This window comes from Fistularia commersonii, chromosome 8 (genome assembly GCF_037954325.1).
Source record: "Fistularia commersonii isolate RoL2024-O1a breed Wild chromosome 8, RoL_Fcom_v1.0, whole genome shotgun sequence".
In the NCBI taxonomy this organism is placed as follows: domain Eukaryota; kingdom Metazoa; phylum Chordata; class Actinopteri; order Syngnathiformes; family Fistulariidae; genus Fistularia; species Fistularia commersonii.
The window spans coordinates 10,229,582-10,257,528 of record NC_141291.1 but is presented as its reverse complement, the minus strand read 5'-3'; the positions used below and the strand labels follow the sequence as shown (position 1 = coordinate 10,257,528).

At 42.0% G+C, this 27,947-nt stretch overlaps 3 protein-coding genes across 4 annotated transcripts in view; 1 reads left to right on the top strand and 2 right to left on the bottom strand.

The window, feature by feature from the left end:
- Window positions 1-5,337: 5,337 nt before the first annotated feature.
- otud1 (OTU deubiquitinase 1) lies at window positions 5,338-7,176 on the bottom strand. Its single transcript, XM_086151090.1, has one exon. The coding sequence runs from the start codon at window positions 6,999-7,001 to the stop codon at window positions 5,685-5,687; it is 1,317 nt and encodes a 438-aa protein (XP_086007216.1). The 5' UTR covers window positions 7,002-7,176; the 3' UTR covers window positions 5,338-5,684.
- Window positions 7,177-10,726: 3,550 nt separating this feature from the next.
- On the top strand, window positions 10,727-15,413 carry tgif1 (TGFB-induced factor homeobox 1). Its single transcript, XM_086151089.1, has 3 exons — window positions 10,727-11,030; window positions 12,929-13,158; window positions 13,801-15,413. The coding sequence occupies exons 1-3, from the start codon at window positions 11,015-11,017 to the stop codon at window positions 14,467-14,469; spliced, it is 915 nt and encodes a 304-aa protein (XP_086007215.1). The 5' UTR covers window positions 10,727-11,014; the 3' UTR covers window positions 14,470-15,413.
- A 1,367-nt stretch (window positions 15,414-16,780) lies between these two features.
- The window catches only part of dlgap1b (discs, large (Drosophila) homolog-associated protein 1b), a 90,211-nt gene continuing 79,044 nt past the window's right edge, over window positions 16,781-27,947 (bottom strand). Inside the window, exons 7-13 of one of the 2 annotated variants that reach the window (XR_015106517.1) lie at window positions 25,617-25,996; window positions 25,464-25,543; window positions 22,263-22,678; window positions 20,957-21,048; window positions 20,187-20,339; window positions 19,878-19,940; window positions 19,531-19,651 (exon numbers count right to left, since the gene is read on the bottom strand). Coding sequence is in view for 1 of the 2 variants with exons in the window: in XM_086151088.1 (XP_086007214.1) it covers window positions 19,436-19,651; window positions 20,187-20,339; window positions 20,957-21,048; window positions 22,263-22,678; window positions 25,464-25,543; window positions 25,617-25,996 (1,337 nt within the window). In the remaining variant the exon portion in view is untranslated. Of the gene's footprint in view, window positions 19,652-19,877; window positions 19,941-20,186; window positions 20,340-20,956; window positions 21,049-22,262; window positions 22,679-25,463; window positions 25,544-25,616; window positions 25,997-27,947 lie in introns of both variants that reach the window. The other variant, XM_086151088.1, reaches the window with a different exon arrangement.

Genomic DNA, 27,947 nt, shown 5'->3' with positions numbered 1-27,947 from the left:
CTGTGCTGGATTTAGAGAAGCTTATTGAGAGACGTATTGCTACTAATTGACCCGACCACTCTGAGGACGCCCCTTGTCAGTACTAGTGGCATGTGTGGTTTGGAAATGTTACATTGATCCTGCCCCAGAAGGCTGATCAAAGGTGGTTATTGGTGAAATTCAAAATATTCAAATGGAAAAATAAATGTCTAAAAATCTATGGTATTGATGAAAGAGAACTGATGTTATTCACTCATCTGAAAATTAGACATGGAGGATAAAACTGCCCTGGGGAAGAATTACTCTCCATGGCCACAATGTTGCACTGCAAAGGTTTATGTCAAAATGGAAAATGGGAACATGGGGGGAAAAAAATGGGAAAAGGATTGGAAGCCGCTCTCTTTCGGATCATTCATGACACTATCAAATGCAGAGGTAGAACTATAAAATATTAATGTGGTTTTCCAGTGGCTGGGGATGATGCACCCAAAGTCTGTTTGGAAGTTCCTTTTAAGCTACAGGAAACGGTCTCTGTAACAACACCAGTGTAAATTCTCATGCAATGTGTAGCTCAGCATTTAGTTTTCTTCTGATCAAAGTTCTGGATTGAACACTGTTTATAGACATTACGTGGGAGCCATGTCAAGGTACTGCAGAACCAGAAAGCCACAAGAACAACTAACTCCTAAGTTTGACTAAATATCTGTTACACTGTATATGTATCTTGACCATTCAGTGAAATTAACTATATCAGGGATATTGGTCTGAAAGACTGATGGAGACAAAAAATATTGCATCGATCCATCTATCTCACACACACACACGCTTCATAAAACTTTCTACAACATTCAGTGACCAGGTTTACAGTGTGTTCCAAACAGCCACCTGATCTTTTCAGATCTGCTGTTTTACTCCCTCTAAATGACACATTGGCTCTAATGGGTGCAGGAAAATCAACGAGCTGACAGATGAGCTCCTTTTCTGAAGTTGCACAGAAGATGCACCTTCACCAACACCAACATGTGCAATTGTGTTTCTTCTAATTGAGAACTATGGCCTATATTATGGAGAGCTATTGGCTCACGTGCCTTTATCTTATTACTATCATTTTTTTTAAATGTGTTTTGGATCGCTCTGAAAGTCTTTTTTTTTCCTTTGGATAAGTCAGTCTGATTAAAATGGTCTACAAATCGTCCAGAATGATGTTTATTGACTTTAAACTTGATGTTAATTGTTTTTTTTTCCTTTCTCCTCACTGGATTTCTGGTACTGCATCTTTTATAACACCCAATATCTGATCAGATCCTACTTTTCAATACATGACTCTCAAATTATGGATGTGCTGACCGCACAGGAATATTTTATAAGGCAGATGAAAACATTTTCATTTAGACAGGTGTTGAGCTGAGCTTGCAGAGCATTATTCTGGGTTTATTTTTACTTCCTGTCCAGATTACTTTTTGGGTTTTCTATGAAACGATTTGTGATTTTCCACCTCCTATACTTGTTCTGAAACATTTTCAAAATGCAATTATTGATGCAAATTCAAAACCTGCCAGCACTGAACAAAAAGGTATTGTAGCTAGGTATTTATCTCCAAATGGTTGTGCGCTTGTACAGTGTTGTGTCAGTGTGTGTGTCTCTGGGAGTCGGCGTTTGGGGCGAGATTGAAACTCAGACAGCAGGAGAAGGGGAGAAGCTTTACAATGTGTGGTGTGCTCTTGAAACGTTTAATCTGTGCCTCCACACACCAGCCTCGGCACACCATTTACACAACCACGGCTTAACCTGAACACAGTAACACTGTCACCTCAGTGCTCTCAAGCGGGTTAAAGACTGACTGCAACCATACAAAAATACAAAAACTGCAAGAACAGCTGCCATCATGGATACTTTTTCAAAATCTCTGACAAACACAGATATATCCTGTGACTGAGCCATGGTGTACTGTAGACACAGCCAATATAGGGCTTTGCAGCAAACTGGCAATTTTCCATTTCGTCCTTGTTCACGTGTCCTGTCACTCAACCTGTCACCATGGAGATGAGCTCAGCTTCTCTGCCTCATGCTGTTGTGATTACACTGCAGCACAGAGCTGCAGGAGCAGGCACAGCTTACTCTATCCCATCCCATATACGATCCAAATTCGCATATTTAATCCAGCGAGTTATGCAGTAAATACTATTGAAAAAAGGCCCCTTTGCGTGATCCGATCCTTTTTTTGTAATGAATTTTACTCAAAGACACTTAAAGTCGATAGCACGCAGTGAAGTGGTCAGCAAATCCTTTTCAAGGTGAGAGTCACCTTACAAAGACAAAGGATGAGAAATGTTACACTCACTGTGGAGACCTGGGGAGAAAAGTTAGCAGCAGCAGCACGTAAAGGGCAACTGCCACTTGAAATAAGTGTACTGAGTGGCCAGAAGTGGCTCCTATGCAGACTCTGATATCAGGTGGCAATCGGGACATCTTCCCACCTGCCAGTGGGCTCACCTGGCCATTTAAATTTCGAACTTTAAAAATTGAATAAAAAAAATTAAGCGATATCATGTCTCCTATGTTGAATAACAATGACATGGGGAAAATTACAATTAAAAGCAAAACTTTGGCTTAGCCCCTTGCAGCGTGCAAGACAATCCGCATCAGGAGCAACCAAAAGCAATTAAAAAAAAAAAAATTGCCTCTGATCAAGTGAGCAACATTCAAAAATAAAATCACAGCTGACAAAATTCCGCATTTGCTCTGTTCATCCCTTGTGATAAACCCAAGCAGCCTGTGTGGTAAACTGATATTTGATATAAAAGGGCCACGGCTGTGTTAGGTTGAATAAATTATGCATGTTTCAGTCATTTAGGGATGAAGCAAGGTCTTTTAAAGTCTTTAGAATTTAAACTGCAGTGCCGGAGGATATAAAAATTAATTACATCTTGGATTAACATTTTATACACCAAACTTTGAATGCGTGAAAATATGTACTTTGGCTCCGATGTATGTATCACTTAGTGTTTGATGATTCTTTCTTTGACTGTAGCTCACTGTTCCAATCACATCCTTCTACTCCAGGATATTAATCACTGTATTGATCAGCGCAGTTTTATCTCCCAGAAATGCAATGGCTTGGAATTAGGGGCTGGGAGGGGTGAAAGAGAAGACTGATATGAGGAGTGACTGTAAGGGATTTAGAGCTGAAAAATACTGAAAAAAAGAGGGTGAGGAATAAACTGTCACTATGCTAAGATGTTCTATCGCCCATTTGAAATGTTTTCTGCTGCAATACACTGCTTGAATAGTATCATCCTTGAATAGTATCATCCTACTAATCTCTTGCAGAGTCAGGAGGGACAATAAAACATATGTAGTATTATCAGACACATGTCTTGGCTGCAGACATACAGTGTAGCCTGTGAGAACATTATTCTCAGTACTTCTCGATGGTATATAGTGATACGAAACTGATGAAATGTATTTTAAAAAAGAGGTTACAAAATGTCACAAAGAAGTTTAATGAAGATGGCTTATAGAGTAAGAAAGGGAGAAATGGAAAGATAACAAATTCTTGACCGTGAGGAGAAAAAAATGAATTATCCTACAAATACATGACATGGAGAATGAGGGCGAGACACAAAACAGCTAAAGCATGTTTTCCTTACTGTGAAATTTATGACCTCCTTTGTGGTCACTGGGAGGAAGGTCCGCGAACTGGACTCGGTGTCCGGACATGGTCTCTGTCACCTCCCGGGTCAGGGCTGCGCGTCCCCGGCGGCCGCTCAGCTGCGCCTCCGCCGCGGCTCCCCAAGTCTCCGGCAACTTCCCACCGCAGCTGCTCAACTGCAGTGGAAGTGGTCGCGTCCCACTTCAGATCGCGCACGGGAGGCACCGCACATCTGTCTGACAGTGGACCCCCCCCTCCCCCGCCACCCGTGTGTCTCCAAACACCGTGCACTGCGGCGTGCAAACCCCAGCGCTGTGCCGGAGAGGGAACAAACTTGATCCACTATTCCTTTAAAGAAAGAAAGAAAGAAAATAATACGCCTTATGTCCACATGACAGCAAAGTCACCACGTCGTCATGAAGTCACAGGACAAATTTCTTTATCTTGCACAACCTGGGATCACAAGAGGGTTACAATTACAGGAGGGTTATCTCAAAATGTTACATCCCCATAATTTATTTTAAGAAAATAATGCTCACTATACAATGGAATTTAAGGTGATTTTAGAAAATATGCCAAAAATCATTTCATGTGCAGCAAAGTTTGGTTTTACGGTGCTAAAAATAGTTCTACTTTAAAATCGGTTTGAAAAGTGAAAGGAATTGATTTTGGTGTAACTTCCTTCATGTGTATACGGGGGGCTAGAATGCCACCTAATGGATAGAGTGAACATTAACGGACTAACAACAGCTATACATTGACAGAAATGTTCGAAAGTCGATATACAAACATTCAAATATTTGTTGATATAGTTCAGTTTCTTTGATAACTCTTTCAGAGCTGATTTGAGCTATTTTGTTCGACTGTTGCGCGCAAATTTAAAATGGAAATGTATAATTTATAGTTACAGTGATACAGTCAACTCAACATGTCAGCCACATCTGAAAATGAAATTGTATTAGGCCAAATCACAACCATGTGATTTATCATACCCTGAAAACCAGAAGGGGCAAATTTGACACTGTTTACTCTCAAATGTGACTCATACGCAAGCAAACCATGTGACTCTCACTTTTGACTCGATTTCACAGAAAACAGGAAATGTTGCACGCTTTATATAAATGTTGTGAATAAAATGTCCTGGATCAGGAAAATGAATTCCAGAATAAATAGAAATGGAAATTAAAAGTTCAATACTACTTTGAATACAAATCAAGACCAATTTGTCCTCCATACACTCGTGATCTGTGTACTGAGACCACAATCACCTAATCCACTGAGGTTGGCAGCCTGACCTGGTTTCTAGGCCGCAGCCTCCAGGGTAACTGCATGCAAAATCTAAATATCAATAAGTTGCTTCCGTGGCAAAGGCAATTGATTATGAAGGTCTCGCAAAACTCATCAGTTCATGGAGTCTACCTGGAGGAAGTCCAGCGGACAACCCCGCTCAACTGTTCACCGAGGATGACTCCGACATAATTTCTTACACAGGTGACATGGGGAGCAGAGCAGAGGGTGATACTGGTATGTAAACTTAATAAAACACATTGACAAGTCTCTTTTTTTTTTTATTTGGAAACACTTTTGTCATATTTTCAAAATGACTGGAATAATAGAAGAAACGTTGCAACCTACACTGAATCCTCCAAATGTACTGTCAGATTGTGCAAAAGACAGAAGTTATATGTGAAATAAGTATAAGATGATGGAAAAACTGCAAACTAATTTATTTGAGAACATGAGGCTCATCTAGAAAGTGCAATAAAAATAGAAATAAAAATAAAAACGACTTGTTGGCCAGAGAAAGCCGAATAAATAAAGCATAGTCGAGACCACTTTCCTGTATGAAAAGAAATAAAAGCATTTCACTCATATAAACATGGCCCAACCCTTTGAAAACAACAGGCTCACAAGCTTTCAAACACTTGTTTTGGCACAAGTGCAGTGCGCTTTTGTTGGCACTTCCTATCTCTCACCAAATACTTCCATAAAAATATAATTTGAAATACAAAGCCCTAAGTGTCTTTTTCAGTTGATCTTGAACACATCTGTGTTACAGAGAGCCATTTTTCTCAATGTACATCTTGGATAATGAGGCGGCCATCGACTTGGCCAGTTCCTCGTCGCGTTTCCTTTGCATCTGTGAGTTCCTACACCAGTCGTCGTACTCAGGGTTGGGCAGGCACCTGTCCAGGAGCACGTCGTAGTGTCCATTACTGAGCCAACTCAACCAGATAGCCGGCTTGGAAGCGTCCTCCTCGCCGAGATAGTGCACCATGGTGGAGACGGTGGGACTCTCCAGACTGCCCCCTGTTGTAAGGTGGATGTTGACGTTCAGCATCTGGCTCATGGCCAGGAGCTCCGGGTATCCAGCCCAGGCACCATCTTGCGCCGCATTGATCAGGAACTCTCCCACATCTCCTTCGATGATGGGGTTGAACTCGTCCAGGTGGTCGGCAATGTGGTGCACTGTCTGCTCCCTCAGTTCCCCGTGCCTCGCCTGGTCCCCATATGTGGCCTTGCACACAGCTCTGTAGAGACAGTTGCCATCTGGAATGACATGGTACCTGTATTTGTGTTTGTCCCAGAGGTACTTGTTCTGAGTTTCCACTTCAGCAAGGTAACGGGTGACCTTCTCATTGATGGCCCCCGTCTCCGCGCATCTCTGCTGAGGATATTGGAAGGCCTGTGTGTTATCTGACGTTGGAGCAGCATCACTACTGCACAAATGATCGAATTCCTCTTTTATGAGCTCTTCTGGCTTCGGCGCTCCGGAGGGCACTGGCTCCTCTTCATGGAATGAGGCCCATCCGTTGCTTCTGAAAGGGGCGTTTGTTGCTGTGGCCGGGTCATCCTCCCTGAAACTTCTCACACTCCTCCTGCAGTCCTCTCTTCTGGGACCAGTTATATTGCGACTAAAGAAAAGGCTGTTTTTAACCAGCTCCGGACAGTCACTGTAAAGCTCATCGGGCCCATTTTGCAGCTGGTCAATGAAGTCCACCATCACATCTGGGTCATCGCACCCGTCCCCGTCACGCAGGCTGAGAGGAGGGCGTTTGGGTTTAGACTCCCTCACGATGTGGACGGGAACTGACGTCTCCACCCCGTCGGGTCTGCGGATCAGTATCTCCGCTGTGGAAGTGAAGTAAACGGGCCTTAGCGAGGAAGCCTCGTAGCACGAAAAGGCAGGCATGTTTGCGGAAGAAGTCTCTGTCAACGGATCCCCGCCGGCCGTCGGAGTAGCGTCTTTCTCGGCTTCTGGTGAACTCGCCGCGGTCTCCTGGACGTGGTCGGATCTGGTGGATAAAGTTATGGTAACTTTCCGAGAGGAGCCGGGGTAGTGTGTCAGCGCACTGCTGTACAGCTGCATTTTCAAACAGTCCTTTATACCGAGCGGCTACAGCGACGTGACAGCAGTCGCCGAAAATACCCTCCGTGTCATCGACAACAGTGGAGTTGTAGGGGTCGTTTCCATGGTCTTGGCCGGGTCATAGCCAGCACGAAGCTCCACTTTGGACCCCTGGCGTCACTCGCAGTTCGGCTGCCTCCCTAATTTTAGACCAAAAACTGTAACACGACCCACCTCAACGTCGCCAAGCTAGACTCACTGACGCGCTGTCTTTTTTATTTTGCGCACTTTCAAAATAAAACCACGGTTCTGATGGAGAAAACAGGAAGAAAAAAAAAATCCCACGGGAAAGAAACACATGCAGAAAGATTGGCTTTGCGGGGCCAAGTCTTTATTTGAATTTTAAATTCAATCATTATTTTTACAACTGACATTCCCAAACGGATTAGATAGATAGATAGATAGATAGATAGATAGATAGATAGATAGATAGATAGATAGATAGATAGATAGATAGATAGATAGATAGATAGATAGATCAATAACAGTTCTAGAGGCTGATACATTGTCAGAATTCCCTTGGTTTGCAAGAGGTGCTTTCTTACTTACTGCTAAATGTTTATGTGGTTGCCGGGCTCATCCTACAAAGTAGCAAATGCCCTAAAGATGTGGCAGGGCACTACGGATGTAATATACATTGCTACCAAACTGCAAAGCCATTAATATTTTATTCTGAAAGCACAGCTGGATGCAGGCTATCAATACGCATGTCAGTAGGAAGCTTGAAGCAACCCTGCACTTGGAAGTGGGGCAACGTCCAAGTTTGACTCGAACATCGAGTATGAGAAAGATGTGGCGTGTCACACAAACACACACACACACACACACACACACACACACACACACACACACACACACACACACACACACACACACACTCATCATCATCATAGTGACTGGCACAGTCATAACGTTTGATATAATCATGCATTTAGATTTAAAAAATGTTTTCTTCTTTTAAAAATGGAAAGAAAGAAATCATTCAGAGCGGTGTTTAGCTGGATTTTCTGAAACTAGAATTATAATTGCTGTGGACAATAAATCATTGTCCTGACTCTCATTTATAGTTAAAATAAATGAAATACTTGTTAACAATAACATTCTTATTCTTTTTTATCTTACTATTATTATTAGCAGTGCCAGTTGGACGATGATGATTATTATTTTTGCTGTTATTGTTATCATTACTACTAGTAGTAGTCACAGTAGTAGTGAGATTAATATCATAATTAGAAGTGGTAGCACTAGTAGTGGTACGATTATTATTATTATTATTGTTAGTTCAGATACAAGTTAAAATTGTTTAGCTCTTTAAGTTAACAAAAAAGCTTTAAAAGTAAAGTGATTTACTATTATTGAGTGATGGAAATATAAGTAAAGGATTGAAATGTAGTTTAGTTTTCAGCCATTTTTGTTGGATTTCTTTGCTGTCTCATTTCAGTTTCTTTTGCGCTTTTGTGTTTCTGTTTTTTGATAATCACTGATATTCTGTGTTGTTCATTGTATAGGATAGGATCGTAAGCCTTGAGCTTTAGCCTATTACTTTTTCGGTTCATGGTTGTAAGAAATGTATGAACAATTATTTATTTTCGTTTGTAAAAACAACAAACAGAAATAAATCTTTTTCACAACTTTTATTGTTGTTGTTGCTTTTATTATTATTAACTTGGATTAACTGTATATGCTTCTCCTGACTAACAGCAACTGAAGGCATCCCAGACGGTTATTTTTAACACATTGTCTAACTCTAATCGTCCGGCTGAGAGGCACGCAGAGTGTTCAAAGAATGAGGTTCTTTATATAGAAATTACATCAGTGGAGTCATTTGACTTAAACCTGAAACCGAGCTAAGACGATGTAGTCAGGTTTGAGTCCAGCCTTGTAATTATATTTATAGCAATTCATGTCTTAAAACATGTGACAGATATATACATTTGTCCAAAACATTTAAGAAAGTAAAACCCATCCAAATTAATGGAAAAAAAATAGTATTAAATACAAACAAAAATAGTCTGATGTGAAACCAAGTTGATTACGGCTATGTTAATTGTATAATTATTTACTGTGTGTTTCAAAATCATCTTGATGACAACATTCAAAAAACATTACAATTTACATCAAGTGGCTCACCATACATTAGTTTTAGTTAGTTTAGTGAATTTTCCTGTCTTTTCAACTTCAAAACAAAGTAACTAAAAAACTAAATCAAAACTATACATATATATATATAAGATTTAAACAAAATTGCCCCGAATGAATGCGTAAGTGAATGGCTGTTTGTCTGTCTATACATGTGGCCTTATGATTGACTGACCAGCATAACCCCGCAACCCTGAGTGCAGGATATGCAGCAGACGATGGATGGATGGATATAAACACCAATAAAAAGACACAGTAATTCATTCAGATATCCAAAATATCCAGAAACAACTTTACCTTGACCTTCAGGTGTATGCTTAAATCTAACTGTTTTGGAAATGAAGAAAAGAATAGAAGTTGTATATTTTGCATAAAATAGGCACTTTGAAATCACCCTGGTGTTCATAATTCAGTTTTAAATCTATGAATATTAATTCAAGATAGGTTTTGACGTATTCATTTATATTTCTGAATGATTCACTGATCGACTCTTTTAATTGATGGGTATCGTTGTTTGTTCGTGCCCTCGTTTTTGTAAATATGTCTTGGTTCATATTTACTGGCTCTTTAAGACCACTGAGGGGCGCCCGGGGCTTCAGTCCAATCAAGCGCTGACGAATTGATGAAATACCAACGGCAAACACGAGGGAGCGACATTTAGCTGCAGGGGGCGTCGTGGACGCTCGCCTGGAACAAATGCATGCAAAGAGACGATGCTACAGCAGCTGTCGCAAGGTTGTGCTCCGCATACAAATGAAGGCATTGATCGTTTCCTTCGCCGCACTGTTGTCTTCAGTAACCTGAACTGGTGCACAAACCCCAAGATGGTACTAGGTTACAAAACCATCCCTGTAATCATCAAAATATGCCGCAATTCAACCCCCCCCCTTCCAACTTCCGCAAAAAAACGTATAACAAAAGGGTGCAAATACGAAACCGTGATTCACCTACAGCAGAAAGCGCTACTAGTTATGACATGAAAGGGGGTGGTAGAGGGGTAAACACGGCATTTGCTGCAAATGAAAATCGACGATATTGACGGGGAGGGGAGAATAAAATATAACTTTACCAGGAAAAAAGGGGGGAACGCGGGCCACATAGAAATAGTCCTGTGCGACACAAAGGGAAGATAAACAGAAACAATGCAGAATTCGAGCTAAGTTTTTTTTTCTCTTATCAAATGCGACCACAATCCTTCTGAGATTAAAATAAAAGATAAACATATCGCTCGTTTGGTGTTCAAGCTTTCACCACGAGGTCCGCAGTGTGCTGCTTTTTTGCGAGCCTCGTTGTTGTCATTCGGACAGCCCACCGAATGACCGCCTTTCTGCCAAAAATAAATTTCATAGGCACAATGTTGACTTTGTTTGCCTTTTGTTAACAGCTCTGCAGCACTATAATATACAATATCCATGTCAGTGGAACAAGTCATGCTGATGTCAGAGATTTTTCCTTTGCCCTAAACAGTGGGAGGATCTCCGTGCGTTGAGTCACGCAGCTGTCAAAGATAGCTGTCACCCAGTTTCTCGATCAAACACAGAGTCAATGAGAAAAAGGCTTTGAGCTGAGGAGACCGCAGAGATCTCAGGTAACCCCCTCCAAGTACCCCCGAAAAAAAAGAAACACGGGACGGACCAGAAAGTCAAGGAAAACACCAAAAGGGGGAAAAAGAGACGTTTTTTTTTTTTTTGATGAATCGGGATTTTTTTTCGAACATTCGGATACATAACTGGGATATCTGAAGAAAAGAAGAGAAAAAAAAAACACCGCACTATAGAGGGACATTTCTCCTGCGCTTTTGACGAGGCAAACGGGGGGACATTTTTCATCCGGAAATGAAGACGAAAAGGGGTATGTTTGATTTTTTTTTTATTAATAAGCGTTTTTTGTTAAGAAATGGGAGGGAGACGGCACGCTGAACGACTAACCGAGCGATTTCCCCTCGTATGCAAACCATGCAGTCCATTGTTTCTCTTCCAGACATGACAGGGGGCTTTTTCTGCCATGTGCTGGCGCGACGTCAACTCTAAATATCAAGCTTTGCGAAAATCCGCGGTATTATTAGTGTTATCTTCCTTTATTTTAATTTTCTTTACACGAGAACAGACAGCTGTGTTGCCATGCCGTTTGTTTACCGCCAACGCGTACACAAGTTATTAAACTTTTGAGGTCCGATCAAAACCGAATTGAAAGAGGAATTAAGCTAATTTCGAAGCAAAAGTTTGACCAAAGTACTGCTAGCGTGTTTAGCTTAAATGTGGGTGGGAAAAAAGTTTGAATTACAATTGTGAGCATGAGTTGTGTGAGTTTACAGCAACCCATGTTTTTTGTGTTGTTTTTTTAAATAAACTATTTTGAAGTCGCCCCCCTTCAAAACACGTCTGGCTCTTTATTTATTTTTATTTCGAGTGATATGTTATCCCGTGTTTATGCTAACGTTCGACCTGACCTCATTCTGGGAAGTTGCCGTTCGCCTTGTTGTCCGCGGACCTCGTGGTGCAGCTCGCGCACACAATAGATCCCCCCCCCCTTAAACACACGTCTTGTCCCAACTTTCACCAGCAAAAGGGGGCTTCCGCGGGTGTGCTTTGTGCTTTCTGTTCGGTTCTGTTCGGGCCGAGGTGTATATTTGGAAAAGTAAGGTTTCAGCCGTGTGCGAGTACAAACTTTCGAGTTGCATACAAAGAAACCACGCAGCCCTGGATTCTTTTGTTTAGTCTGGAGACGCTGATTTGCAACAGGTCTCCCCTCCCCCTTCCCCTCTCCAGCCTACGTAATTACCTCATCCTGTTGGCCGCTCAGACTTGAACAGTGACTTGTTTCCCCACTTGTTTGCACTGAAGGAGACTGCATTGGAGCTTAGTGTGTGTGTGTGTGTGTGTGTGAGAGAGAGAGAGAGAGTGAGCATCTAAGTCTAGTTTCTGTTTTACCTCAATGGTGCATGTGAAGCTTGATTTTTACATGAGATTTGTGACAGATTTTGGGCAGAGAAATGTTGACTCATTTTTTCATTCAAAGTTTTTAAATGTACCAGGTTCTGGCTATGCAATCTTACCCAAGAAACATCTGAAATAGTGATTTTAACATGAACACATGTGACTACCCTAAAATAGCAGTTTAATTCTCACTTCTCATCTGTGACTCAGTGTCATGCTTACAGAAAATGCAATCAAGGCCGAGCAACAACGATCCAAATATTTCCCAAACTTGTCCCAATAATTGCATTTCAAAGGCCCATATGATGTTTTATGATGGCTGACACTGAGTAGACAAGTATGCAATAATAAACAGAAGGAAGAAATCAAGTCTAATCTCAGGAAGTACTACAGATTTTCTGCAGAAATCTCCCTTTGAAAGAGTGATTATTCTTGTGGTCGGCCCCGGTGTACTTTTATTAACCAAGCATGCAAGGTGTGCTCGCTCTGCGGAGTAGACCTGCTTTGTATTTGTCGAGGCAGGTTTTATAACTGACACAGACGCACTCTCGCCTTTGTGACGTCCCCCCTTCTACCCCTCCTCCTCTTCCTCCTCCTCATACCCTCCCTTGCTCTGTATATGAATCACATGGCTGAACTTGACAGCTTACTTCTGACACATCAGCTGCCTCCCAGACAGATTGTGTTTGGTAAACGGCTGCGTCAAATCGGCTGGTAGATTGACAGTGGTGTGGCTATGATAACAAGATACGCATTCCTCTTCATCCCTTTCTCATACATTGTCTTTTTCCTTACATGGACTCATCGACGCAGGTTTGATGATGCTGTCAGGAAGCGAGACAGATGACGAGGACAGTGTGGATGCCCCCCTGGATCTCTCGTCCAGTGGGGGTAGCGGCGGGAAAAGGAAACGCCGGGGAAATCTGCCTAAGGAGTCTGTTCAGATCCTCAGAGACTGGTTGTACGAGCACCGATACAATGCGTACCCCTCGGAGCAGGAGAAAGCTCTTCTTTCCAAGCAGACTCAGCTTTCCACTCTGCAGGTATGGACAGAGATCACAGTGAAAATAAGATGGCCTGTGTTTCCAGCAAAGCGTCATATTGTAAACAGACCACTGTAAATGTCGCGAGGAAGCGTCAGGTTGACTGTATAATTTCTTGTTAAAGAGGCGTACAAGGCATGACACATAAGTAGCGAATTTGAGGCCATCCAAGTATGCTTAATGTTGCAACATAAGTATGAGACAACATGAGTAAACTGTGTGCGCTGTGGGCAAGGCTAAAGAATTTCCCTCCCTCCAGCCCCTTCCATCCCAGCTGTCTGGGAACAATGCAGAGTCATTTACATAGTGCTACAAGTCTTTCTGAGCCAGTTACGACTAGCCCGGATGATTTAGGAAACAAGCGATGACCATCGTTGCTCTAATAACAAGGCAGATTTTTATACTCATTTGACATGTCAGCAAAACGTTATTTACTGCTTAAATCAAGGTATAGTTATCACTGCTGTATTTTTATAAGGATCTTGAATCTTGTTTCACGCAAGTAGGAGTGTTGACTCGGATGTTGATTTCCTGATAGAAAACATTCAGCTGGTTATCTACCACAGGGTGAATTGTTTTGTTTACAAAAGTTGTACATAATGATTTTTTTGGCTAACAGTACAGGATTTTTTGTTTTCCCAGGTGTGCAACTGGTTCATTAATGCACGACGGCGACTTCTACCAGAGATGCTGAGGAAAGACGGCAAAGACCCTAATCAGTTCACTATATCCAGAAAAGGCAGCAAGGCCGGTGACAGCTTCTCCGACAGCTCCCAGTCCCCGAAACACAGCAGCCCGGCAGCAGCTACAGAGGAGACCTACGACAAACGCGTTCTGCACCCCTCCAGCTTCGAGCCCGCCATGCCCAGTGTCCTGAGGAAGGTGGTGTGCCCTTCCATACCCTCTCCCACCTCTACGTCCCTCTCCCCAGGGCTGATGCCCAGTCGCCCATCTGTCATCTGTCACACCACTGTTTCCACAGCCATGCAGGCCAGCCCGACAGCCTCACACCCTCCTGTGCTGGGAGTGAACTCTGACAGGGCAACTGACCTGGTGCAGATCACACAAGCCCAGGCGCTGCTCAGGTGCCTGGATGAGGGGCCCGGCAGCCAGCCACTCCCGACCACTACCACCATCCTGAGCAGCAACGGCATGGAGGGGAACCTGAGCCCCCGCAGCGGGTTGTTCAATACCCCTCCCCCAACTCCGCCAGACCTCACACAAGACTTCAGTGGCTTCCAGCTCCTGGTGGATGTGGCCCTCAAACGGGCCGCTGAGATGGAGCTGCAAGCCAAGCAGCTAGTCTCCTAAAGGAAAAGAGGATGGAATAGAGACTGATTTTGTTTCTCAACTATGGATTTCTTCCTGAGTTCATTGACTTGTCTGCACACAACAGAGAACAAATCCACACAAAAGCCTGATCATTTCTATTTTTGGTATACCAATCAAATTGATGAGGACGTTTTGTTTTTTTTTATTGAAAAACTGTATCAAGGTGCCTTGGCTCTAAGATGTTTATTCATTTCATATACATGCGTATGTATCTACATGTGTATCTTATTTGCACACAGGGACCAAAAATGTTATTGAAGAAATGCTGCCTGTCTTATGTCTTTCCATTAAACCTAATACTATTTTAGAGAATGGAGCAGGAGCTACACTCAGCCCTTCTTCACTGACCAAGAGACGTATTGGTCGCAACCACATGCATTTGCCGTTTTACATTTCAGAGATCACTTCATGGATAGTCTGCCTCCTTTGTTTGCACACTAAGGCAAAGGAAGGTCATCTCAGTGTCTTAAACATTTGCTCTTGGCATCTATGACAAACTTATTCACTACTGTAGTTAATGTTATGTGTTCATGAGTATAGTTTTGACTTTGTACTTTACTTTTAGCTATTTTAAAGAAAAAGTATGCTTTTTTTTACTCATTATTTTCCCCCATCTAAGGGATGTGTCAGATGACCAATGTAGCAGGTTCTTAGTCTGAGCCTTCATCCCATCACTCAGAGAAAACGACGGCCAGTGGACTGGAAAATTTCTAACACTACAGATGTCTTTTTCTGCATTTGCTGTTTTATAACCTGACAAAAGACAGCATTTTGAAATCACCAAAAAATAAAATTCATGTATAATAGGACCATGTGTATAGTTAATGTGACATGATGCCCAATGATGTGATTTCTTTTCATACTGTGCAATGTTTGTGGCAAATAGGGGTCACATGGGATTCAAATAAAGTTTTGTTTTTCTACAACTTGGAACTCCCCCTCCCCCCTCCCCGTTCCGGGCTTCGTCACTATCTAACACATTCATACAAGCTGTAATCCTACTGCACTTTGCCAAGGATAGAGATTTTGTTCCTGAAGGGTAAGTGGAGTGGAGTAAGAATGCAAACAAAAGGAGGATGTACAGAAGAACCAATATTGTGAAGTCTTGATCTTTTCACAAGCTATCAACAGGCCCTCAGAGAGATTCCCATGTGTGAGATGTTGACGTCTTTTGACAATTGGCATAATCCTGCACAAATTAACACGGACCAACAGCACATGACAACATTTTTCTTTTTCCTGGTCAGTGGGGTTTTCAAGTGTCTCCATCTCAATAGCCTTTAAAAAGCAAGTTAAAAGTGAACATGCCGGCCTACTTTGTAGCCAGATTGACAGCCGTACGTCTCTTATCTGCTATAATCCTACGGTTTCTCAATTGACGTGAATTGAAAAGATTTCTCACTTTGTTAAAATGTTTTATCTTCATACTTTCAGTAGAAGCACAACCTAGAATGTAGGTTGCTATCTTAAACCATTCTCAGTAATTCTCCATAGGTATGAATTAGCAAATAAAATGATGCCTATACTTCGGACAGTGCAAGGACAAGGTTCTTGTGTTTCAGTATTTTCAGTGATTTGAATTAAAAGCATTTCTGCAATTATAATACTACTGCATCAACATTCCTGAGGTCACTGACTGTTGCGTTGTCAGATAAACTAATCAGTTCGCACAAGAAATGTCTTTTAAGAGAAATGGCACAGCTGTTTTACCTGGAAGGAAATTCCACTGAATTATTGAATTTTAATAGCGATACTGGTCTGATAGAGTACTGAATTCAAGTCTGCCACTCCTTAGGTAATGCAGATTTGCAGAAATAGCTTTGCGTAATTCCACCTTTAATCAGACTATATCTGTCAAAAGTGACATACCTAGACCCCAGGGGGTAGAGCGGATTAATTGGGGAGGTGGGTAAACTTGTTAACAAGAGTCTAAACAGGGACTCATTGGGCATTGGGCTGGCCATTTGGGCAGCCGACTGACCTGGGACCGGATCTTAAAAAACAAGACAGACCTCCACAACCCCCCTTTTCCTTCCTACCGCTGATTTTTTGACCACTGACACCAGCACAATTACCATCAGTGCGACTGATTCGTGAATGATGAATGACCAGAAGCCTGATATACAGGAGCATGAGGCTAAACCAAAGTCTTAAGTGCCATCTAATTATGGAGCGCCGCCCCTGCGGAAGAGAAATGCCCCGAAAGCACACCATGATGGCCTTGTAATCTGTTTGATTACAGTTCAATGGAAAACACATGCTGACTGGTGAAAGAAAGAACACCACAAAATTACGTGAATTATATATATATTTTTGCTTTTTTTTAATGCAGATAGGAGCGTATACACGTGCCATAACATCAATAGTCTAACAGTTAATTACAAAATGTAACTCTGCTTAATATCTTATTTGATGTTTAAATTACATTTACATAAGGAAACATTTAGTTATGTACAAATAAGTTTTAAATTACCTTTTTTGTTCTTTAAATATAACTACATCACAAACTTCAGAATTGCCAGGATGGCTGGAGTGACTTGGATTTATTAACCATCCAACATTCTGGTTTCTGACTCCCTGCTATCCTAGGAGTTTATGTTGATATGTTAATATGATAGACATAAATAAAAAGTTGATCAGTAATTTGACGTACAATTCAATTCAAATACAAGTTCAAGATTCAAAAATGCTAAAATGACCTTTCAAATTATTTCCTACTTTTGCATCCCCTGCAAAAAGTCATTATGAGCAACAAATGGAATTACAAGTCATACAGCACATCATTTCAGTCCTATACAAACAATTTCTCTCCATGAAAACTTAAGGTAGCTGTTATTTGGGGAATATTAGCAGAAATATAGTTAGAGTTCAAATGGCACAAAAACATCATCAGATCAGAGATCCAGAGTATTTCACTACTCACGCAAGTCCTGCTCGAGTCTGTTTTCAAAGCAAGTGTGTTGCAGTAAACAGAGTCGGGATTGTCTCCACATTCAAGCAGCTGACAGAAACGCCTGTTGTACTGAAGTCATTGGGGCAGATGTTCAATTGGAACATCATTCAGAAAAAGGGTACAAATCTCTTATACCAGATCTCTGACTATCCTGGTGACTTGGGTTATATACAGTAGAGACAAAGCCATGGGTCACATACAGTCACATGTAGTCAGTCACACACTCTCCCTCTTGCAGTCTCTCTCACAGTCACACGCATGCACACACACACAACACACAACACACAACACACACACACACACACACACACACACACACACACACACACACACACACACACACACACACACATCTTCCCCTGAGACTGCTATTGTGCTCGACTATCATATTGGAAATTAAGGCTGATCACTGAAAAAGAAAAGACAAAACAGTGCCTGTCATGCTGTAAAACACAAATAAAACACAGTATAAGGGCCATGTTGTCAGTGCATAATAATTACCACATTGTCAGTAAACAGTCACTGTTCCCCTAATCAATAAATTAAATGTGAATACAAAAAATTAGAAATTTTTTTCTTCTTTCCTATAAACCTTCAAATAATTATTTCATTTGGAGGCAGAGATAGTGCGCACACAGTGAAGAGAAAGTAGTCCCTTTTCAGTCCTTTTGTCTCAGTACTGTCAATAAACCTTTCTTGTCTAAAAATGACATAGCAAAATATATTACAGCTACCAGTATAGTATCAAATATCTGTATTTTAGCTTAGTCTGTCACAGAGAAGAGATTGCAACGAGAGAAAGGATTAAACCTGTTAAAAAAGACAATTATCATCTGGTGTCATCATGCACGTGATGTCATATGCTTGATATACACGCATCTTTTTGCTTGTATTATAATAAAATGTGATGTGTGGTTTCTCTACAGTGTGTTGATAATACTACCTTGATTATCATTTACCACTCGGACCTCTTTTAGATCTACAAAAATAGGAAGCACTTTTGAAATTAGCATGTGAATTGAGACACACAGATATACACACATGTATGCACACGCGCACACATGTATGCACACACGCGCACGCACACACACACACACACACACACACACACACACCCAAACACACACACAGACACAAAAACATTTGCGATCACGTTCATTAAACTTAAATTTGTGGCATTTAGGAACTGTGATTCTTTTTTAATGAATTGCGCTACTCGCAGAGCCTGAATACGAGCCCTCAGCTCCACATTTCCAGAGGCCAGAAATCTGACATCTTAATACTGCTTTCAGGACCTGGTTCCTTTCACTGGGAAAAATAGATAAAATAAACTCAGGTCAGCTCATTGCCAAAACTATGTTCTTGTCTCTCATCAAATTAGAATAATTGACCTGATCATACAAATAAAAAGTTAGTTTGGTAACAGGGATTTGATAAAAATTACAAAAATAAATTAAATAACATATCTTACACGAGTTAATAAGGGTCTGGTTTCCTCATGAATTTGATGTTCTTGAGCCAAGAAACTCAGATTACATACATCACTCGTATAGTCGTGTGTATTTGCATTTTTATACATCCTGTACATACGCGCCACATGCACATGCATGCTCTATCTGTGTTTTCCTCCAATGCTCACCAAATCTCCGTGCCTAATACATCAGTGTGGAGCATCACCACTGTGCTACACCTGGCTTGCTTTATAACATTAAGTCACTATAAAGGGCATCAATAAAGATATTTGGGGAATGGGGGCGAGGAGGGAGTGCTACATTAAAGCTGGGAGACAGAAATGGGAGGAAAATAACTAAATAAATACTGCAGATATACATTTCTTGTTGAAACGGCTTCCACCTAGACTGACACCACAGTGATCTGGGAAGTCTGCAAAAATGTGACAAAGTTATATTAGCACCCTAGCCTTACCATTCAGTGATAGTTAATGTATTGGACAGTATATTAAACAAGTTTGGGTACATTTCTTTGTTTGTCTCATAGCCTTGTCTGAGCCTCAGGTATATAAATCTCAATACTGTCCGCACTTTCTGTAGCAGAGCTCTGCCGAACAGATGCGGCACGTTTGGCAGCTAGCAGCCGTTTGCGGGCCTCCAGGCGCTGGCGTTCAGAGCTCTCCAGCGAGCGGTCCCTAGCCAAGGGGGGGTGGCCCTTTTGGGGCTTCTTTGGCACAGGAGGGGGAATCCTTCTCTCCTGGACAGGAATGACAGACAAGTGAGTCCCCATGGCAAGTGGCAGCAAACACAGTAAGGACCGACATAACCGCAGCCCTTTTGCAAATGAGTTAGCAAGAGCGGGGTAGTTGTTACTGGCTTGATGTCAGAGCATGCAATTTCAAATGAGGTTATGGTTCACAGAGGCAGCCATTTGTGTGGGGTAAGAGAGCACGGTGGTGGCCAGTACATGAGGTAAACGTAACCATTGAAGATGGACAGGCCCCAAAGGTGCATGGCGGGTAGAGAAGCTTCACAAAAGCAGCTCACTGTCAACAACAAGACAGAACAAAACACACAAATACAAGTGTTGACTTAAGGCAAGCAACATGACAGTACAAAACACGTCTGCATGCTACGATGATATAAATCATAAAGACAACGTATTTATGTGTGCTGTAATGACAGCAGATAACATGCAGGTTAGTAATGCATTCACAAGCAAACATCCATAAGAATCAGGTAACATGAACTTATCATTTAAAAATTAAGATATCTTTCATAAGTGTATGCACCTGACTTTCAGGGGTTGTCAGAGGTTTCCAGTTGTTGGCTTTGAGTTGATGGAGTTCATCAAACTTCAGGCTAATGTTCTCAATAGATAGCTGGAGCATGTCCCAGAAACCTGCAAGGTCCTGAGAGACGGGCCGAGGGTGGGCATTTGGATTCTGCAAAATTAAAAAAATAGAAATGAATAAATCAACCAACACATAAGAACATACAGGCTCATATTATAGTCAGTGCCTGGTTAATGTTTGTTAAAGAAATTTATATGCCTTTTCTATGTATTGTTATGGCTTATCAATTCTCTTCTGCATTTTCTCTATAATTTATGTCAATAATCAAATCAATTGTACACATTAAATGCATATGCATCAAAAAAATATTTCCTATAGAGCACATAATATTCAAATACAAATAACATTAGCACTCTGTTGGAAAATAAAACACTTTTGTTTTGAGTGGTGCTATTATTATGTAAATGGGCATTAAGATGCTCCATGTCATGTTTTCTTGTTCTAATATGATGCATAAACACGAACATCACATTGAAATTCACTGCAAAAAAGCTTGAACTCAAGAGCCTTTTAGTTTATAAACATAAGGATTTCCTGTTTTGTTCTACTATTTTTAAAGGACAGTATGCATGTGCAGAAGAGCACCATGCACACTAGATGCATAGTAAATGACTGCTAGCCTGGCCTGTCAGGATGATTTGTGCAGGATGATGTCAGTGCTGGGAGGGGGGGCTCGCTGAGCACATAGAGGATGAGGTGACACATACCAGATTCTCTTCACACAGCTCCCGGAACTGCTGGAACTTCTGGGACATCAGCAGCTGGGCACTCCCCACTGCACTGCGGATCTTCCCGAGTACTGCAGAAAGACGCACGCACGCACACATACACACACATGCATGAACACGATACACACACGCATGCACACGCACACGCACACACACACACAGTCCACAATGCAATTACTCGCAGAACTGCATACTGCAGACATGTTGCACCACTCAGAGAGAATGCATTAGCAGAGCCACTGAGAGGTATGGGTAAGAATCCTCATCTTTTTTTCTCAGGAACAAAAACAATGTTTTAAGTAATATACCTATTTCTGAAGCACTGTAAGGTCAGTATCAACATAAAAGTGAAGAGGCTTCAAAAACATAAAAAAGTAGCTCAGCAAAATCTTGACAAAAATAAGTTGAAATGGCAAAACAAATACACGTTTGCAGTGCTGAATATAAAGGAAAATGGCGTAAGTTAGATAAATGGGCTTTCCCCTTGAAACGTGCCTTTGACTCACATATCCCTGTGGAGAGAATCTGTCAGAGCACCCATTACTCTGCATGAGGAAGATGGGGTCAGAAACTAAGAGGCAGAGTGATGAATTTGCACTATAGAAACAAAACCTTTGACCCTTTCAGGACATGTATGTGCTTGTGCGCTAGCAAGGGATCTGGGAAAACATAACCTTGAAACAGCCTCCCTGATATGCATGCTCTGTGAGAGACTCTTGCCTGAAACCATAATAGCTGGCTGCATAACAATGATACTATTGGTGCAGCCTTAATCAGCTGAGTCGTAAAGACCAGTATATAATATGGTCCTTGGCACAGTCTTCTTGCAAATGGATGTGTGTAATACATGTTGTCACATAATATCAGAAAATCCAGATTATAAAGTGTGAAAGATTATTGATACTGAGGATTATTAGAAAAAATGTGCAATTGAAGTCAGCAGTCAGCTATTGATATGTATGTGCAGTATATTTCTGCGGGGGGCCAGAGAGCAAGAGAGACGTACAAGCAGCTATTATGTTGTAAGAGAAGCTTCAATTTAAGAGAAGACTGGGGCAAAGGAGAAGAGAAGAGAAGAGAAGAGAAGAGAAGAGAAGAGAAGAGAAGAGAAGAGAAGAGAAGAGAAGAGAAGAGAAGAGAAGAGAAGAGAAGAGAAGAGAAGAGAAGAGAAGAGAAGAGAAGAGAAGAGAAGAGAAGGGGAATTATGATCAAAGAAGAAGGAAAAAAAGAGACCTATCATAAAGAGATTGCTTTCTTATCTCCTTTGTGGAGATATTCAACTCACTCTCTTCAGGTAGGTCATTCTCCATCTCATCTTGCTCCATCTGTTTACACCAGCCCTTCATGCGCTCTGTTTCAGCCTGCAGCAACTTCAGGAACCAGTGCCCATCCCGGGGGCACACTGATCTGCTGATGACCTCCAGAGCGTCCACTGCTGGTTCAGCCATGCTGTCCATCCAAGGATCTGGAGGGGGCAGGATAGATGGGTCGAAGCCCACCTCCCCATAGTCATCTACGGCACATGCATGGTAATGGTTGCCCGAGCCTTGGATGCTGACAGTTGACGTAGCAGCGTCACGGGAATGTTGGCGGGGCATGGTGGCACAGTGACGGGGCAGTAACTGTGGGCTCTCTGTGGGGTCATCTAGGTCAGCCTGTACGGCAGCTGTCACGCTGTTAGATCGGGTCATCCTACGGTAACTGGAGTAAGAGATGCAAATAACACAGCTGGTAAACTACATTAATCTTCTTAATTGTTCAAGATATTCTGAACTAGTTGGTGAAGAAATTGATGCATAACTTTCTTTAGGTCAGTTACTACCTTACTTGCACACAGTACTTGAGGACTTCCCCCAAGGTAGAATAAAATAATCATTGTGGGTGCTTTACCAAAAGAACATCTTTTGTCTGCCTTTCAGTCCGTCTGTGTTTTTTCTGTCACCTGGCTTATTCAGAAGCAACAAAGTGAGCAACTGTCTGTTACGCCACAAAACTGTGCTTTGCCCCCCCCACTCACACACACACACACACACAAACACACAAACATACACAGTGTAGTTTGGATTGGCCACTTACTTTAAAGTAAGTAACCAATCACTCCTCCTAAGAAACTCAAAATACATCATTCATCTGTGGAAGGGGTATTTAAAAATAGAATGTGTTTTAGTGTTCCATATGCCCTTATAAATATATTAAGAAATTAAGTTCATCAATCAAACCTTATGTTAATAACTAACACCTATGCAGACACAAAGCTTGGAAGAAATGTTGGCTTTTTAGTCGCATTTCATCCAGAAAAACACAACCATCCACTAGCAGGTAAACCTTGGTTTGACCTTTGTGCAGCATGACGTGCACGAATGATTACAGTTCCATCACATCTTCCTGAGCCCAACTCCGGACATACACTCCTCCTCAAAGATTCTCATGCATCCCTGCCTCCCCTTTTCTCATTCATCTTTCCTTTTCCGTGAGCACAGACCAAGGGTACCAGAGCAAGGGAGTGGCGGGATCAAACAGTGATTCTATGTGTTTTATGTGCATGCACAACTGCCTTCAAGTGTGTGTGTGTGTGTGTGTGTCTATGTGTGTGTGTGTGTGTGAAACACAGTTAAACAGTAACTCCTCTAAGCAGGTGTTCAGTTGTAATGACCTTAGTCTGCTTTCTATCAGTCTGCTAACAACTTCCTGCAGGGCCAGAGATGGGCAAGGCCAAACAGAGATAGAGCAAGATCTAGACGTATCAAAAAGAGTCTGCAGAACGAGGTAGAAAATAGACATGAAAATACAAATCTATTAGTAAATGAGAATTGTAGAAATACTTTTCATCATGTTGTGAAAATGTTAGAAAGCGGAGGAAAGATCAAAAGTCACAAGGAGATTTACTTTCACTTTCTCCTGTTGCGTCTTGTCATTTCTCCACTGATTATTTACACGATTTGATCTTCGATAACACTAACAAACTGTATCGACTCCAAACCGCCACAAAACGTCTCAGCTTTATTTGGATGTCAAAAAGTACACATGACCTATGGCATTGTGAATGTACATTCAAAAATGTGAGCTGCACCAGACGATGGCACAGCAATTTTATGAGAAACTATTAATTAACTTGATACCTAAGCACAAAGGAGGTCTCGCTCTCTAGTTAGTTGACTTTTGCACACATGGTTTACCCACCAGTGCTGAGAGACTGCGAGGGTGTTACATTTGAATAACTTTTCTACCTTTTTTTTCAAAGTGGTTGAATATTCACAATTAAACTCCAAAAGAGACACACACACGCAAAATTCATAAACACATATGACTGAAAAAAATGGTTTATCCTTCAACATTTCTGCACAGAAATGGACTTAGGGTAATGACAAGCATGCTGTGTTTATCACTTTTACAGCTCTCTTCCCCTCCTGTTCACCTCATCCCAGTTCAAACAGCAAGCGGGGGTTATGACCTGCAACTGCTGCATATAAACACACATACTCTCCCACACACAGACATAAATAAGGGACTGTAGCACTGCAGCTGAGGAAATTTGCCCCATTTACTGTGTGGCAATATAACGTGGGGCACAGTATGCCCAGACCTCCCAGGTACACACATGTCAGTTGGTAAACAATTACTCATGCACCAGTCTGCAGACTAAAACATAGCTGGACAAGTTATTATTTGGCAAATCAAAGAGCTGTAAACTTGGCCATTCAGCTGAGAGCTCCTCTTTGTGAAAGTACCACATACTCCGTGCCGCTGAAGTGTCTGCTTCAAAGTCTCAGAATACGGCCCTGCGGTGACCTTTGATTTCAAGTACTGTGTTTATGAACTGCTTTTGCCTATGGAGCAACAATGTCACCGAACAGACCGTTACTGTCTGTGCGGGAGAAAAGAATCAGACGTTATGTACAAACTAGCTATAAATGCCTGTGTGTCTCACTAGAGCCCTTGATAAGCTTGCTGATCTTGTGAGACTGCTGATCTTATGAAACAGTGTCCACACTGGCCTGCTTCGCTTCAAACTGGAAACATAGTGTAAGGCTCTAACTGACAGCACAGCAGTGTCTCGATGCGCTCTCAACAAAACAAACGCCATAAAGCTCCCTCCTTGCTTCCCCTCTATCCCTCCCACACATACACAAACACACAGCAACAAAGTAGCCTGAATCACAATGACTGGAGCAACAGATGGCTGTCAAGTCACCCCCCCCCCCACCTTCCCAGCTCCTTCCAATGCATCCTCTGGCCCAGCTGTCACTTGAGGCCCCTGGTTTAGGGGGGCTCTGACGCCAACCTCTTCCTGAACTGGGGACAGCTGCTGCAGGGATGCCAGCGCTGGGACAGAAACGCTGCACTGCCTACTACAAAACCTTCTCTGTCTCCATAATTCCACTTCCTGTTAATTCGCTGTTTTTTTAATACCATATCTCTTCCATCACCCTGCCATTGTTCAGTGTCACATTTACCCTTTCTTTTTTTTTGTTATATCTTTACTCACCATCGCTCATCCTCTACCTGAATTCCTATTGAATGGAATTTTGATTGCTCTTCTGTTGGACTGCCTTCCTCTGGATCCACCTGAGAGAAGTAGAAACCATTAATCTGCAATGTCAAAGTTCAATTACATAACTGCAACAGTGGGATCACAAACCTGGATCCCAATGGAGAGGCACTTGCGGAGTGCGTCCTTCTGAACCTTGCGTTCTGCAGAGATGTGCTCTACGGCAGAGGCGCTGGCGGTGATAGTGATGGTGCTGTTTGTAACATGCTGACTGGCAGGGCCGTGCACCTGAGCATTAGCTGCCTCTATAGCCGCTGTCAGGGCTTTCATGCTGTCAATGCTCTCCGTGGAGTTGGACAGGCCTGGCTGGGAGCTGATGCCCTTCCGCTGGCCAGAGCTGCCGTCCATGTACGCATCCTGAGCAGACTCTGTGCTGCTCTGAGCTGTGATAGATATGAAGGGTTTTGATGGGGTTGTCCGTGGTGGGACCGGCGGGGGAGTCTTCTTGTATGTGGTGATGCATGATGACACTACAGTGAGGAGAAATTAAGAGAAAATAGCTCATTACACAACACACACAAAAAAAAAAAAAAAACACGAAATACATTTAAATATTTAAAATAACTATTATGTCCAAAAAACTATAAAAAAAAAGTGGCAAAACAGAATGCTTAGAAGGAAACTCAAATCATGTGGTTCTGTTTACTTTTCCCATCAAGAGTTACACAACCTGTGTATCACAGTGTAGATCTGAGGGACAAGTGCTTTAAGTGTTGAGCTTCAAACAAGTTGGAAAGGAATTACAAGAAATTGTAGCCTCCAGCTTGAATCATATGTGAAATTTAAAGTGAATGCTATCAGTGTTCTTCTTCTTCACTTCTTTGTTTTGTACACAAATGTGTATATATGTATATGTCTGTCTGTCTGTCTGTCTGTCTGTCTGTCTGTCTGTATGTATGTATGTATGTATGTATGTATGTATGTATGTTTATATCACTGTGCCGTCTTCTGAGAAAGAGTAAAGCGAGTATAGAAAGACTGGAAATATGGGCAGACAGAAAGAAAACGAAAGGGAAAACAGCAGAGACCTTTTCCTGAGAGAGAGGGAAATGATTTTGCAGCAGCTGACACTGACAGTTTACCCAGTGATCTGTGGTCCCTCCGCTGAACTTAAAATGGACAGTAGATTAGGGCCAACTTTAACAAATCAGAGCTCCGACTAGTAATAGGATTACTATGTTAGCCACTTGACCCACTGATCTAGATGGTTAAGCCATCTACACCCTTACAGTACAGTGTATCAGATGGATATGAATAAATTTCCATGTGCCAGCAATGCTTGATCTTTCCATGCTTAACAAAGTGGAAAAGTTAATGAGAGGATAGTTTAGAAGCACAGTAAACTTGCCGCCTTCAAATCCAAGTCAATAAATATTTGAAGGCATCAGAGGATAAATTGGTTCTCTGTGTTTCTCAGGTTATAGTTTAAGAACAATGGGGCCTCTCTCTCACACAACGTCAGAAGCGTGTAGAGAAACACGCCAACAGACAAAACACAGCCTGTCTCAAAAAAGAAAAAAAAAATGCCACCTCCTACTACATAATGTCTTGGAATCTCCATCCTGACATGGGTTGTATCATAAAAAAAAAAAAAAAACTAGGTCGCTGCCTTTGCTCTGCAGCAAATCTAGGACAGTGGGTTTCCTGGATCCCTTTAATCCTTACAAAAGGCAAACATCCTACCGTGGCGAGATCACTGCTCTATGTGCGGCTGTTGCCAACCGCACCCAGCATGAGCAGCCATAACTGTTACAGCGTGATGTGTTTGCTTTTCTGCCTTGCCATCTCACTGACAACTCTGGAGAGGCCTCTGTGTATTAAAGGTGAACAGAAGGCTGACTTCATCCACTCAGTTTGTCAAAGTCATCAGCCGGTCTCCACCCACGCCCACCTCTATTCTGGCTCGCCAGTTGTGATTGGTTGATCCCAGACGAGATCTAAGCCAGGTTTTGACAAGCTGGAAAGTCATCAGATGGGAGGAATGCTGTGTTCCTAAAGTGACTCTTTGATGGTGGTGCAACAAACCACAAGATAGACGAGAGAACCTTCCTTGTACCGTTCCATGTAATTTCTATTGAAGGATATATAGAAACAACCACCAAAGTCATCCGAGACAGATTCGTACGAGCGTGCCACAAAATGCACCGCTGTCTCAACTTTTTCACAGGTGGCTGGGGAATATGATCGACATCCAGGGATAATCTTTGGAAAGGTCGCGGAGTACAGACCCGCAAGAGAACAAAAACCACACAGAACACACACATGCACTCACAAAGAGGGAGAGGGCGAGGTCCTGCCCCTATCAGTCGTTGAGGTTCAAAGGATAGAATGTCAGACCCTTTCAAAGCTTCTATCCCCTGAAGTCATCTAAAAGTCATCCTTGTTTTTGTGTGTGTGTGTGTGTGTGTGTGTGTGTGTGTG

Excerpts from the sequence above, each read along its gene's own strand:
- otud1 (XM_086151090.1), bottom strand. The coding sequence starts at position 7,001 with ATGCAGCTGTACAGCAGTGCGCTGACACACTACCCCGGCTCCTCTCGG.
- tgif1 (XM_086151089.1), top strand. Across the intron at positions 13,159-13,800 it reads CTCAGCTTTCCACTCTGCAG|GTGTGCAACTGGTTCATTAA; the intron begins GTATGGACAGAG and ends TTGTTTTCCCAG.